At 44.0% G+C, this 14859-nt stretch overlaps 1 protein-coding gene across 2 annotated transcripts in view; it reads right to left on the minus strand.

The window, feature by feature from the left end:
- Window positions 1–14859, minus strand: part of ASIC2 (acid sensing ion channel subunit 2) — a 1085418-nt gene that overhangs the window by 141861 nt on the left and 928698 nt on the right. For both annotated transcript variants that reach the window (XM_044297922.1, XM_044297921.1), the window contains exon 3: window positions 8500–8627. In XM_044297922.1, the coding sequence (XP_044153857.1) occupies window positions 8500–8627 (128 nt within the window). The remainder of the gene's footprint in view (window positions 1–8499; window positions 8628–14859) is intronic.

The raw sequence follows: 14859 nt of genomic DNA on the forward strand, positions 1-14859 counted from the left end.
CAGTCCCGTTCCAGCAGAAGGGGGGCCGAGCTACATGGCAATCAATTAGGCCTCATGCACACGACCGTATTTTTGTCTTCAATCGGCATTTTTTACATATTGCACATGGACCCATTAAATTCTATGGGGCAAGAAAAAATGTGGACAACAGACGGATGTCATCCATGTGCTGTCTGCATTCATGCAGCTTTGCCACAAATTATAGAGCATGTCCTATTCTTGTCTGTAGTGTGGAGCCGAGGGGCAGAGGAAAGTGAGGGATGCATACGGCCAGTACCCGTATTTTGTGGATCCGCGGTTTGCAGTATTTCGTGAATTTTTGGCCAAATATTCGCCATGAATTCGCAAATTCGAGAAGTCGTTAACTCATTGTTTACTTGATTGTGAAAATCGGCAATGTCATTTATTCGCGATAAATTTGCAATTAGAATATTCAACACTATTCGCGAATAAGAATATATAACACTATATTCTAAATATTTGCGAATTCTCGAAGTGGCAATAATCGCGATTAAAATTCGCGATTCGAATATTCGCGCCCAACACTATGCATGAGGCCAGAATAATGTGTCCTAAACTAACACTAGTGGGAATACAGCCCAACTCTACAAGCCCATAAACTGTGCCGAGAACCATTCACCTTGATGCCTGGTTGTTACCGGAAAAGAGCATTTTTCTTCCCGAACTACCACATTCTCTGAGGAGGCCAGCATCAGATATCTGCTGTCAGTCTCGCAATATTACAGTAGTTAATGCAAATGGGAGAGAAAAGAGGCTGATTTATTAGATCATGCTTATGCAGAATCTATTATGGCTGGTGATATAGAGGCCCATAAAATAAATGGCATCGTCCCCACAATTAAAAATAAGAACAAGAATAAAATAAAAACTGAAAACAGCTTACAACCTGCCGTTCTTCAGAGCCAGAGTAAACCACAACAACAGGGCGATTACATTTTAATTCAATTTAGATTGTTATCCTAATTGTATAAAAGAGGCAATAAATATACTGTTCATAACGTTAATTGGGAGCAGAGTGATCTAAGAATTTCAAAAATATTCTGGGCTCATAACTGGGTCAAAAATCCTACTAAATGGTCCATTAGAATTAGAAAAGTAGTACATCTCTAATGGTTGGAACACTGCATCTGGTGCATTTACTGCAAAAGCTTAAGCTCTGAGAGCATGACGATGTAGCGATCCAGCATCTTCAGTGTCATTTTATATCTAGTATGTCACCTTACAATCAAGATAGCGCAGTGTATCCATTATATCCCCATGCAGGTAGGCTATAGTAATAAATCACTGGCCTGACTCTGGCAGCTGGATGATACCTGACCTATTGGTTCCGCAATGACATCCCTGACACAGTGCTGGATTTTATCAGTCATACCAGACTGGTATCTGATCTAAGTCAATGATTTGCAAAAGTGCAGATTCAATTTGCAAGAACTATAAAGGCATGTAAAGTCGGTGGAAAAAATACACAACAATATCATAAAAAAAAACTGTGGCGAAATCCTCCTGAATTACATTCGTATTTGCTGGGAATTTCAATGTCCGCACAGGCTTTTTACAATGTGTCGTGTGGTTGATATTTGGTTGAATCTCACTCCCAGTGGTGTAACTAGAACTGATTAGGCCCTACTTCTTTCCCCTTAATGGAGACCTCAGACTGGACAAAAATAAATAAAATACTCACCTCTCTTCTCCTCTCACGGCCACCTCCACTCTTCATGCAGCACTGTGTCTAGGCATGCACTACATTGACGTCACACAGTGTCAGGTTGTGCGCTCCTACGCACACTACATCCTGTCCCGAAGCTGTGCGCAGCCAGGACTTAGTACAGCATAGGGGCCCGGAGAAGAAGACCAGGGAGCGGTGAGTAATACCAGTGCTAGGACTAGGAGCACCATACTCACCGCTCCCTGTTCCCCTCCTGGGTCTCTTCCTGAGTTTGGGCCTTGTAGCAGCCACTTCCCCTGCTTTCATGGTAGCTACGCCCCTGCTTACCTCCCTTTGCTGCTATTGTAATATGGTGTAGATTTTCCACCCAGAAAATACGCACAGAATCTGAAGCATATCTGCCGCATACAGGGAATACACAAATCTTATAGTGCCCCACAGCAACATTTAATATGGGTTGTCTTTTTTTTTCTTTTAGTTTGTTTCAGGCGGAATTTCAGTGACTGGAGTCGGAGAGGGGGCTAAATAGGGATTGGTACTAGGCTAGCCTAATAATGGAGGATTATTACTAGTGAGACTTTTAGTGGGAATTTTAGTAGTACTTACTCAAAGCAGACGCCAAATTGGCCCCCACAGTTATAATTCTCCTTATTAACTTCATATTGAGTACGGCACTTGGTGTTGGGCTTTAATGCAGAGTGGTATACAATTATGTAACATACTGTAGTAATATAATTTATAAGGCTCAAAAAAGACCTCTGTCCTTCTAGTTCAGCCTGTTATCCTGCAAGTTGATCCAGAGGAAGGGGATTAAAGTTCCTGCAATCGAGCAGGAGCTGGTCAATGACAGCCAGTGACCCTGAGGAGAAGACAAAAGTCTTCCTTTGCTCTGGCTCCTCAGGGGCTCGCTGCAGATGGACTAAAGTCCACACTCTACCTGTAGCAATTTTTCACATCTGATGGATATTTCCATCACTACAATCATAATACATATATGCAACCATCTTCTTTCTTTCAAGATGTTTTAATTGAAAATAATTTTCTTATTTTTTTCAACTAGTCATCTACAAACACGACAGTAAAACAGCAGGAGGGGAAAGCAAGAGCGAGGGGAAAGGCCGGGAGGAAATCAATGATTTCATAATGGCTGTAGCAATGAAGGTTCTTCTCTAGTGAGAGGGCAGAAACAGGTATCAGATCCAGGACCATTCCAAGTCAAAATGTGATAATGGAAAACACAGGAAAGAACCACATAGTAGTTACAATCCGATAAGTCCATCCATTGTTCTGAAAGCGTTAAAAAGAGGCGATTTCTTCCAAGTTACAGACCACCGCATCCTGGAAAGCAGCATGGCCATATAAGGACAGTTCTATGCCGCCATCTTCTGCTGTAGAGGCATATAAAATGCAATTGTTGCATTTTTTTTTTTTCATGGATCCTTTTGTGCACCCGGGCTAGTTATATACAGTAACAGTGAAGAATTATTTCTATGTTTTAACATAGGTCAGGATTATCCACACCGGAGGTGCTACAAGGAATTTCTTTTTCTTATTTTCCAAGGAAAAACGTTAGCTTCTAGGTTTGTGCAGAAGAGTAATAATTAAGATGCAATTAGTCCACTGGGTCAATATTTAAGTCACCTGGGAACTACTTGAAATTGTGTTTAAAGAATAATTATATAACCAACCATCCGGTTCAGACATTGTCAATTTATTAACAGCCAAGCTGTGAGGCAAACAGTGCAGCTGAGCGTCTGTTAAGTGGTGAAGCCAGAATCTAGATAAATATTGTGCCGCTCTGGTGAGCCCAGCTGAAATCAGAAACACAAGACCCAACTACTCACTTAGTACCAGTCTGCATTACATGGACGCTGCAATAGCTTCTGCTCTGTATACTCCCATGCGTAACGGACAGTGGGTATGGACCCACTGTGCCAACTAACCAGTTTGACTTTGACTTTGACCTAAAGTTGTTGTCCTGGTGGTTCCCTGTTATTTACCCAATAACCCCTGTACAGGGATCTGGACTTTATCACAGGGAACTAACGAGGCTGCTACATCCTGAAGTCAGGCTCGGATTGGCCCACAGGGGTACAGGTGAATTCTCTGGTGGGCCCCTGAGGAAGGTAGGCCTCTAATCTCCCACCCCCTGGCACATAGCACAGTAGACTTACTACACTACATACATATATTCAGTGTACAGCACCTCAACCAGCCTATGTTCATATAAAAAAAACTTGATAGATTTCTAAAGAAACTACCCAGTTTATTATTATAGACACGGTCAGAGCTGAGATGACTTCTAGGTATAGAGGAAAGCTAGCGGTATCCTCCTTGCCCCAGGACCTATCTTTGCAAAGTTGCTGCAGGGACCGCCATATTCAATCATCTGGTAGCATCTTGCTGCTGGGTAAGCAGGTAATATTTAAATGTATCCGTACGGTGGGCCCCCCAAATAAATTGGTGGGCCTTAGGCAACCCAGTCTTACACTGCCTGGAGTGGTTCTGGTGTAGTTGAAAGCTGACTCATAGGGGTCTGACACACCAGTGTGAAGCATCAAGGACTCTAATGTCAGGTCAGGCTGACTACATGCATATACTAGATAGCAATTCCAATGTTGGGGCAGGCTGAGTATGTGCATAGTCCAGGTAGCAGTTGCAGGGTTGGGATAGATAGCAAGGAGCAGAATTGGTAGACAGACAAGGTAGGGTACACGGGTAGTTATACAAGAGATCACACCTTTGCTGCTTACTAGAGACTAAAAAATCTCAAATCTCAGGTGAGGAGGTTGATCCACAACCCAGCTAAATAGGGAGGATGATCAGCAGGTGGATATGGAGTAGAAGGAAAAGATTAAAGGGGTTTTTCATGTTCAGAGCTGAACCCGGACATACCCTTATTTTCACCCAGGCAGCCCCACTGAAGCTAACATCGGAGCATCTCATGCTCCTATGCGCTCCCTTGCCATGTGCTAAATTGCGCAGGGCATGGGCTCTTTTGTTTATCATAACACACTGCCGGATGGAAGCTTCTGCCCGGCAATGTGTTCGGTGACGTCACCGCGGCTCTGGTGGGCGGGCTTTAGCACTGCCCTATCCGTTTTACTGGCTAGGGCAGTGCTAAATTTCGCCCATCAGTGCCAGTGACGTCACCAGGCTTCCTGGAATCCCCATGGAGAGCCGGGTACGTCACCAGGATCTCCCAAAAATGCCTTGGCCCTACGTGATTTAGCGCAGGGCAAAGGAGAGCATCGGTGCATGAACTGGTCAGGGGGGCTGTCTGGGTGAAGATGGAGGCATGTCCGGGTTCAGCTCTCAACCCAGACAACCCATTTAAAGGGGTTGTCTGGGTTCAGAGCTGAACCCGGACATACCTCCATTTTCACCCCGGCAGCACCCCAGACTTGAGCATTGGAGCAGTTCATGCTCCGATGCTCTCCTTTGCTCTGCGCTAAATCGAGCAGGGCAAATGCATTTTTTGTACATTCGGTGATGTACCGGGCTCTCCATGGGGCTGTCCATGGGGCTGCCAGGAAGCCCAGTGACGTCACCGGCACTGATGTGCAGGATTTAGTGCTGCCCTAGCCAGTAAAACAGCTAGGGCAGCGCTAAAGCCGCCCATCAGAGCCGGTGATTTCACCGAACACTTCTGCCCGGCAGTGTGTTATGATAAACAAAAGAGCCCTTGCCCTGCAGGATTTAGTGCAGGGCAAGGGAGCCCATCGGAGCATGAGATGCTCCGATACTAGCTTCAGTGGGGCTGCCTGGGTGACAATTAGGTTATGTCCGGGTTCAGCTCTGAACCCGGACAACCACTTTAACTTTCACAGTGCTGAAAGGAAGTTCACTGAGCACTAGTCCCAATGCACACAGGAAGAGAGTAGCGACTCCCATGACTGCCCGGGACAGCAGGCCAGTGGTGGCACGGAGCGCCAGTGTGATACCTTTTGAGTGGAACTAATGCTATTAATTTGGATTTTATTTTTTCCCCTAGTTATTGAAAACTTTCTCTGTTTTACCATAAGAGTTTCACAAAAATACATCATGGACAGTTAACATACCTGTTGCCCTTGTTTTTAATATTTCTAGTGTTGGATTCCTCCAATTCTCGGTTCCTCTTCATTTCTGTAAAATGGTCACCAGCTTCTCAAGCTCCCAAAGCTCAGTATTTTTTTTTTCCAATAGAGAATTAAATGAAAAATGTGCCTCCATACACTGCTGTGTCATTTCAATAAGAAAAGCACTGTGTATATAAAGTAGTCTAAGATGCTGGTGGGATTTTATATATATGAAGAAGGGACTGTAAATCAGAGGAACCATGCCAGAAAATTAAACAAAAGACGGCACCAGGTATTTCCACTATGCATTTATAGGGAAATTTTTATTGTGAATCAGAGAGGCACTTTTAACAGATAGCTAAGTGAATCTGCTCACAGACAATTATAGCAAGACCAGCGAGAGGAGAGGATGCAGGCTCCAGCCTCCTGACAGGGTCACCCGCCACCACCTCCCTTTACCAATCAATATAATTATATGCTATTTATATGAAAACACAAGGAAACATTACTGCAAGTACAAGCAATTGCATTTAAAATCCTTTGTAAGAGGGACCAAGTGGGTCCCTGCAGTCTCCTTCAGTTCCATGACAAAAGAACATCTTGCTGTTCCCAAAATGAAGGCTGTAACCCCTTTTAGCATTTTCTGCGCCTCAGATTAGTATTAATTATTTTGTTCATTATTCACACAAAGTGAGCAAAGGATAAAAGATATCATACACCAAGTCTGATTAATCTGCTAACTGCAACATTCTAAATTCTGTTGGAGGTGACCCTGATACTTGGTTTGTTTCTCATCTTTACGGCTTAAAATCAAGTTATACTTTAATTGCAGCGATCCCTAGAAGAGCCATTGAAGAGGGTGGGAGTGGTAGTGGCCCTGATGAAGTGTTGTGTCATGGTGTACTCCATCAGGCCGTTGATCCCTGGGGATCGATGCAGTGAAAATGCAGTTTTGAAGAATGAGAGCAGAAGTAAACATAACAAAGTCTTTTTTACTTGGATCTTCAAATACACTCAATTGCAGCAGATTTGGAGTGCAAACTTCTTGCACCAGTTAGGTGTATGGAGGTAGGTTGAATGGCTGCAGTTTAGCACTTAGGTCTTACTGGCCTAGTAGTGTCCTTGGTGATGGGTGTCTTAGCAATAGTCCCTCACCTAACAGCAGTGTCTGTAATGCTGTTGTAACTGTTCACTCTGCTGTCTGTCTTCTGAAGGATTTACTGGAGGCTGTATATCTTTGACCTCTCTGGAGAATTCTGTTTAGGAGAAGATGCTCAGCAGTGTGCTTCCTCTCCTCTCTCTGTCTTGACACAAACTCCCTCTTCTGGCAGGAAGCAGGACCAGCCCACTCCTACCAAGAGGGGAGGAACAGGGTTGTTAGCCCTGTTACTGGTTAACCCTTGCCATCCATAACCTTACTGGTAACAACTGCCATATACACAAAATTCATAACAACAACATAATATAAAAAACATACACAATAATTATTTACAATTGTAGTACCCCCTAAGTCTGGGGTACTACAAAATTACTGGAAAAACTCCAAACAGATCAACAAGATAATAAAAGCAGCTCTAGAGGCTTAAAAACATGGCTGTTGTGTCTGGTACAGCAATTCAGTTTCAGTGAATGGGCTGAGCTGCCATACCTCACACAACCTGTGGACAGATGTGGCAGCATTTCTGGGTGAAAACATGCATGTTTTTCTAATACGAAACATTAATTTTTCTAGTATATATATTTTTTTCTTTTAAAAAGGTTGTCTGTTAAAGACATCTGTCCATTATGCCTGAACACGGCATATGGGTTTCTTGGAAGGGGGTCCCAGGTATTATATGGATGGCCATTCATCTCAGTGACTGCTGCAGGAGAAATATTTGGCCAGAAAAGGCTTACCCCAGTGAAAATAGCTTTGTGTCGGCAGTCGAGCAGCAACTAGGGCATGAAAGGGGTTTCATCATCTAACACGTCTAAAAGAAGATCTTGTAATTCCACTTGAGATTGCTCAGGACATTAGATGTAGGATTTCATAGTTTATTGGAAGTACACAATATTTCAGAATCAAATCATTCTCTATATTATAGGTTTGAAGCCCTGTGGTGATTTGGTTATACGCAGCCTTAACCTTGATAAACATTCATTTTTGGTGAAAAATATACTCTTTAATACATTTTCGAGCAGGTCCAGCTCGCATTATATGCAATGAGATATATAATCCTAGGTTTTCAGCTTTATCCCCATCTGACTGTACAGCGTGGGCGAAGTGCATCAATCAAAAATTAATTTTGCAGCCTCATTACGAAGGCGGATACAGGAACATTCACCTGGAAATTTCTCCCCGGCCAGCGCCTCTCTGTCTCCATAAGTACATCAATCAGCAATAGACAACATTCATTTTTAAGTCATTTACACAGTGCAAGGAGTGATGACATCCTAATGTAGACGTGATGGAGCTCCCCTGCTTTCTATACTAGAGGCTCATTAAACTGTATAATTTCTCACTAGCAAGGTCTCTAGCCAACCGTAAAAAGATCCATGATCCTCCCATCTATATCCCAAGAGCTAATACGTTCAATAAGAAAAGTCTAATGTCAATTCCTGATCCCTTGTTGTCCCTGCTCCGTGTGCTCAGGAGGCTTTTCTGTATATCTTACACCAAATCCTAGCGATTTCCTCTCTTTTTTTGCACCAGCATGACATGAAGACCAAAGACAAGTCATCTGCACGTAAAACAAAGTAATTCAATCCCCTTACCCTCTGTTCTTGAGTTGCCACAAAGGTCTGGAATCCAGGGGCCACTCCAAAGCCCAGCTCCTGGATAAATGGCGGCTCAGACTGGCTGTGGATTTGAACTTTTACTCCTGCCTCGAATGTGGTTTCTTCTGCAGAAAGAAGCAGAGATGTGCGTTATTAGTTTATATCATCAAGCTGTCTCTTTACAGTAAAGGCAGAGTATTTCACCGCAAACACTGCCGAAAAGAATCTTTCATACAGACTTTATATAAACCATTTCACCAAGGAATTTATTGCAATGGTTTATTTGAACATGAGCTGAAATGTGAAAAACAGAATGATAAATTCCCGGAGAATATTACTGCACCTGTAAAAATATAATAAAACTAATGAAAGCCTGATAAATAACCCAGTAATGACCAGTGATTATGATTGTACCAGTAGCTAAATGAACTATTTACTTCCTCATAAAGTAAAACACAAATTTATAGATTTTAAAATCCATTTAGTGTTTTATGAAATTGTGTCACGATTATACATAAATTACAACGCTCCCTGCTCATGTACAGTCTTAAAGGGGGTTGTCACCCAGACCCCTATTGTCTCCCCCATGAGCCAGAGTGGAGAGATGCTAACAAATAGAGATGGCCTTGCGGTTCGCCCGGTGGTCGTTTTGCAGCGAAGTTTGCTCGTTCGCGATTCGCCGAACATGCGAACATATGGCGATGTTCGCATGCGCCATATTCTTTTGTATTGCGCCAAACTTTGACCTATGACACATCCATCAGGTGTGACAGGGCAGCCAATTGAGACGTTTTGGCACAAGGACCCCCCCTCCCCCCCACACACCCTATAACAGAACCCGATCTGGCAGCCATTTTACATTCTGTGTTTTGCCAGTGTAGGGAGAGGTTCCTTTGTGGAGCAAGGACAGAGTGTTAGGGACACGAAACGCTAGCTAATAGGGCCACAAAAGCCCTTTTAAGGACTGGTATAGGTGTGCTATCAATAGGTGTGGGGTGTGATATACTTATAATATACTTCCTAACATAGAAAGTATATTATAATGCATTTGTATTGTACAGCAGTTGTGTGCAGTTCTGCTGCGATACCGCAGCTATATAGAGGGACAAACGCTGTTGGAATAACTAATTGCAACTGGTGTGATATACCTGTTGCCCCCCAAAAAACTGATTGAGGGGTCTGATATACCTATAATATACAGTACTTTCTAACATAGAAAGTATATACTGCATTTGTATTGTGCAGCAGTTGTGTGCGGTTCTGCTGCTATACCGGAGGTATATAGAGGGACAAGCGCTATTAGAACAACTATTTGCAATGGGTGTGATATACCTGTTGTCCCCCCAAAAAACTGATTGAGGGGTGCAATATATCTGCTTTCACAAAATACTGATTAAGGGGTTTGATATACCTGTTTCCACAAAATACTGATTGAGGGGTGTGATATACCTGTATCCACCAAATATTGATTGAGGCCTGCGAGATATATGCTTCCACAAAATACTGATTGAGGGGTGTGATATACCTTCTTCCACAAAATATTAAGGGGTTCTATATACCTGCTTCCACAAAATACAGATTGAGGGTGCAAAATACCTGCTTTCACAAAATACTGATTAAGGAGTTTTTATATACCTGCTTCCACAAAATACTGATTGAGGGGTGCAATATACCTGCTTCCACAAAATACTGATTTAGGGGTGTGATATACCTGCTTCTACCAAATATTGATTAAGCGGTTCTATATACCTGCTTCAAGCAAAATATAACCGTAAAATCTCATATACTTTATTTAAATTAGTTTAAAAAAGTAGGAATCAGTCTCCCAAAAAAAAGGACAGACATTAATCAATGAACATCTGGTCGATATTGTAAGGTAGATGGGAAATCTATCCCTCGTCTTTCCCTTCTCTTCTCCTCAGCCCAGTGACGGCCCCTGATGGTGGGGACTCCCTGTCCTCGAACCTGGGCTGTAATTGCCCTCAAAGGACCCTGAGGGGTATGAGACAAGAGGGTGAGTATATTTATAATACCCTAGAAAAAGGTGCTTACCAAAAATCTGATACAAAAACAAAAAACAATATATACAACACCCAACCCTATGTAGTAGGGCTTTATGGTGGATAACATTCACACTATCGGTCATGGTGTTGTCGGGGACCTATGAATGAATGTATAATCCACCTTGTTACTTGAATAATATATACAACCCGACGTGTTTCCCCCATTCACTACTGATTAAGGGGATTGATATACTTGCTTACACAAAATACTGATTAAGGGGATTGATATACCAGCTTCCACCAAATATTGATTGAGGCCTGCGATACACCTGCTTCCACAAAATATTGATTAAGGCGTTCTATATACCAGCTTCCACAAAATACTGATAAAGGGGTGCAATATACCTGCTTCCACAAAATACTGATTAAGAGCATTGATATACCTGCTTTCACCAAATATTGATTGAGGCCTGTGATACACCTGCTTCCACAAAATACAGATTAAGGAGATTGATATACCAGCTTCCACCAGATACTGATTGAGGCCTGCGATATACCTGCTTCTACAAATACTGCTCTTCTCTAGGGACTTTAAAAATGACAGGCAGAGGAAGGAGCAGGCTATTGCGCAGGGGTGGTAGGGGTCGGGAAGGTGCACCAGACCGGAGCCTAAGTGGGAAGTTGGAGAAGTGTTGGTTGAGTGGGCTCACTCAGCCTTCCGCTTCTGCACCCTCCACACTCTCTGCTGTGTGCACCCCCAAAGACACCACCACCACCATAGCCCCTCCACTCGAGTAAGAGGAATTATTTTCCCATCCACTCCCAGACCTTACCGATGCACAGCCATTCTAGGCATCGGATGAGGAAGAGGAGGTAGCAACAGGCCGCCACCCAGCGGTCTTACGACAGTACCCAGATCAGCCCAAGGATAGTAGTCCCCACTTTTGCTGACTACTCCGAGATCTCTAATGTCAGTGGTGGTGAAGGTGACGATGATGACAGTGTTGATAGACGTCATATGGGTGCCCACAAGAGAGAAAGGGGAGGGGAGTTCAGAAAGATAGACGGAGCAGCAGAAAGGGAGGAGAAGGAGGAGAAGCAGGCAGGACTCGCAGTGCACCGTAGGCTAAAAGCAAACTGCAAGTGTATCTGGAGCGAGCCATCCACCATGCAAGGTCACATCTTGCGCTCCCAGGACGACACCACCTGCCTGTCAGACATCTAATTTGTGACAGCCCGACGCACTTGAACTCCACCTTGTATATGCTTGATAGGCTGCTCCAGGAGCAATGTGCCGTTAATGACTACCTGTACGAACTCTGCAGCAGGACAGGTTTTGGGGAGCTTGGTTTCTTTTCATCGCGCCATTGGCTGCTCATGCGCAAAGCATGCAGACTTCTGCGGCCATTTTATGAGATCACCAAACTGGTCAGTCGCAGCCAGGGCGCCATCAGTGACATCGTACCTTACGCCTTCTTTCTGCAGCGTGCATTGCGTCAAGTCATTGATCAAGCCTTCGAGGAGCAGGAGCTTGAAGATTAGGAAGTCGCAATGCTGAATGAATTCCCAGGGGGGGGCTACTCCATCCGAGACAAATCAGCAGGAGTGTGAAGAGGAGTCAGAGGAGGATGGTGGCTGGGGGAGGAGGAGGAGCAAGAAGATCAGGCTTTGAGGGGAACTTTAAACTTTTTTGGGATCCCTGGTGTTGTCCATGGCTGGGGGGAGGAGACTGAGGACAAAATTCTCCTGCACAATGAGCTGGAGCCAGGGCACTCCACCGCTTCCAATTTAGTGCAAATGGGGCCCTTCATGCTCCAGTGTTTGAAGAGGGACCCCCGTATAAAAAGCATAAAGGGTAGGGACCAGTACTGGGTGGCAACGTACTTAGACCCCCGGTACAAACACAAAATGGCGGACATGTTACCAGCATCACAGAGGGCTGGCAGAATGCAGCATTTCCAGGCCTTGCTACGAGAGATGCTGCATTCTGCTGTTGCGGGCGCTGGCAGAGGAATTTCCACCCACACCGAAACAGGTGCTGGTACCAATCCTACCACGCCTGCAAGAAGAGGGCGGTTTGAAGATGTGTTGGTCACTTTGCATATGAGGTCATTCTTGCAGCCAACCCATCGACAGCCGAACTCCAGATCCAGCCTCAGGGAACGCCTAGACAGACAGGTGTCCGACTACATCGGGTTAGAAGCAAGGAACCCTTGGACTGCTGGGTGTGCAGGCTTTACCTGTGGTCAGAGCTGGCACAATTTGCCATGGAACTCTTGACTTGACCCTCGTCGGGTGTCCTTTCCGAAAGGACGTTAAGCGCAGCAGGGGGGATCGTGACCGATAAGCGCACTCGCCTAGCTCACGAAAGTGTGGACTACCTCACATTTCTAAAAATGAATGAGGCATGGATCTCGGAGGAATTCAACACCTGTGACGACCACGTGTAATTGAATTTCCTCATGCCAGCCCACACATACCCGCCACCACCCAGAACAAAGAATGGCCCTTGTCTTATGTATATACAGCAGCATAAAAGGTCTTTTCTGTCAGGTCAATGCCTAATTTTAGGGGCCTGTACTCCACTGGCCTACAGTAAAATTGTTATTCAGTGACCGCCTAATGTACCACCAGCCACATAATCACTTGTTCTTTTCTGTCAGGTAAATGCCAAATTTTTCGGGCCAGTACTCCCGTGGCCTAAAATAAAAATGTTCTAGGCTCCAGCAGGGCACATTTTTGAGAGTTTCCCTTTAAGATGCATAAAAATGGCCCCTGATTAAAATACATATTTTTTGTGGGAATTTTTGCCATTGATTGCCCTCTGGTATGTCACTGTCCATGTTGTGGGACTATTTGTGCACTTCTAGTAAGTATTTGGTGGCTGCAAATATGACCTGAAGGTTTTTCAGGTTTGCCTGCCATTAAAGTGAAAGGGGCCCGCTGCGAATGAGCGGTTCGTGAACATTTAATCATGAACACGAAACGTTCCAACCGATGTTCGTCTATCACTACTAACAAAGAAGGGCTCCCGATCTTGTGGACTTGGCCTATCTTCATTGTCATCAGTTCATTCATGCTGCAGGAGAAATGTAAGGCCAGATGCATTTTCACCTGGCAATAACAGCTTTTTCAACAACAGTTTCATACAAAAATAATAATGTATATATCAAATTACAGGCCCATTCACACGACCATATGCGTTTTGCAGACTGCAAAATGCATTACACACTGCTTGTTTTCAGGGGTTATGACCATCCTGCAACCCAGCAGCAGTGGCCATGCTTGCATACTGTAAGAAAAGGCACTGACCTCGTTGATGGCCAGGACCGCAGGAGAGCACATAGGCCATCTGTTTTTCCTACAGTGTGCAAGGACAGCAACAGTTGCTGGATTGCAGGGTGGTCGTAAACCTTGGATACAAGCAGTGTTTAATATGATGGAAAAATGAATCAAGGCAGCAAAGGAGGCAAAATAAAGAATCACAGTGCACTAGTAATTGCCTGGTATTAACGTGGTCTGCATGATAAATAAAATTTTCTGAAGTGAGACAACCCCTTTTAGTATGTTAAAGGTATACATAAGGTTCAGGAGGGAAGAGTTCATAAAAAGCTCAACACAAGAACAAGGGGGCACAATCTAAAATTAATTGGAGGGAGAGATCAGAATCAATGTCAGGAAATATTTGTACATCAAAAGAGTAGTTCAGGCTTGGAACAAATGTAGTACCCCAGACCAGGGGGTACTACAATTGTATATAGTTTTTGTTTATTATTGTTATTTATTGCAATGCATTTTCCTATGTTTTTGTATTTTTTGTGTGTTTCTGGCCAGCGAGGTAAGGGTGGTGAATGGTTGGCAAGGAACAGGGCTAACCACCCTGTTCCTCCCATTTCGCGAAGAATAGACTGGTCCTGCTTCCAGCCAGGAGGGGGAGTTCCTGTGTAACCACAGAGGAGTGAGGAAGCACACTGCAGTGCTCCTGCTCATAAGAGAAGTACTCCACAGAGATCAACTTGATTGTGCCTCAAGTAAATCTTTGAGAAGGCAGACAGCCAAGTGAATAGCTGCAACAGCACTAAAGACCCAGAAGGACTAAGGCTAAGACATCCATCACCTAGAATTCTACTTGGCCAGTACAATACTGGTGCTAAACTGTAGCCATCCAACTAGCCTCCATAATCCTTACTGGTGCCAAAAATTTGCACATGAAGTCAACTGCTATTGAATGTATTTGAAGTTCTGTCCTACCTAGCACTCAGTAAAAGAGAATTTTATATGTATAATTCGGGCCTCAGTCTTCAGTACTACATTTCCATTGCACTGATCCACAAGAAGCAGTTGTCACAATCCC

This window comes from Bufo gargarizans, chromosome 6 (assembly GCF_014858855.1).
Source record: "Bufo gargarizans isolate SCDJY-AF-19 chromosome 6, ASM1485885v1, whole genome shotgun sequence".
Lineage (NCBI taxonomy): Eukaryota > Metazoa > Chordata > Amphibia > Anura > Bufonidae > Bufo > Bufo gargarizans.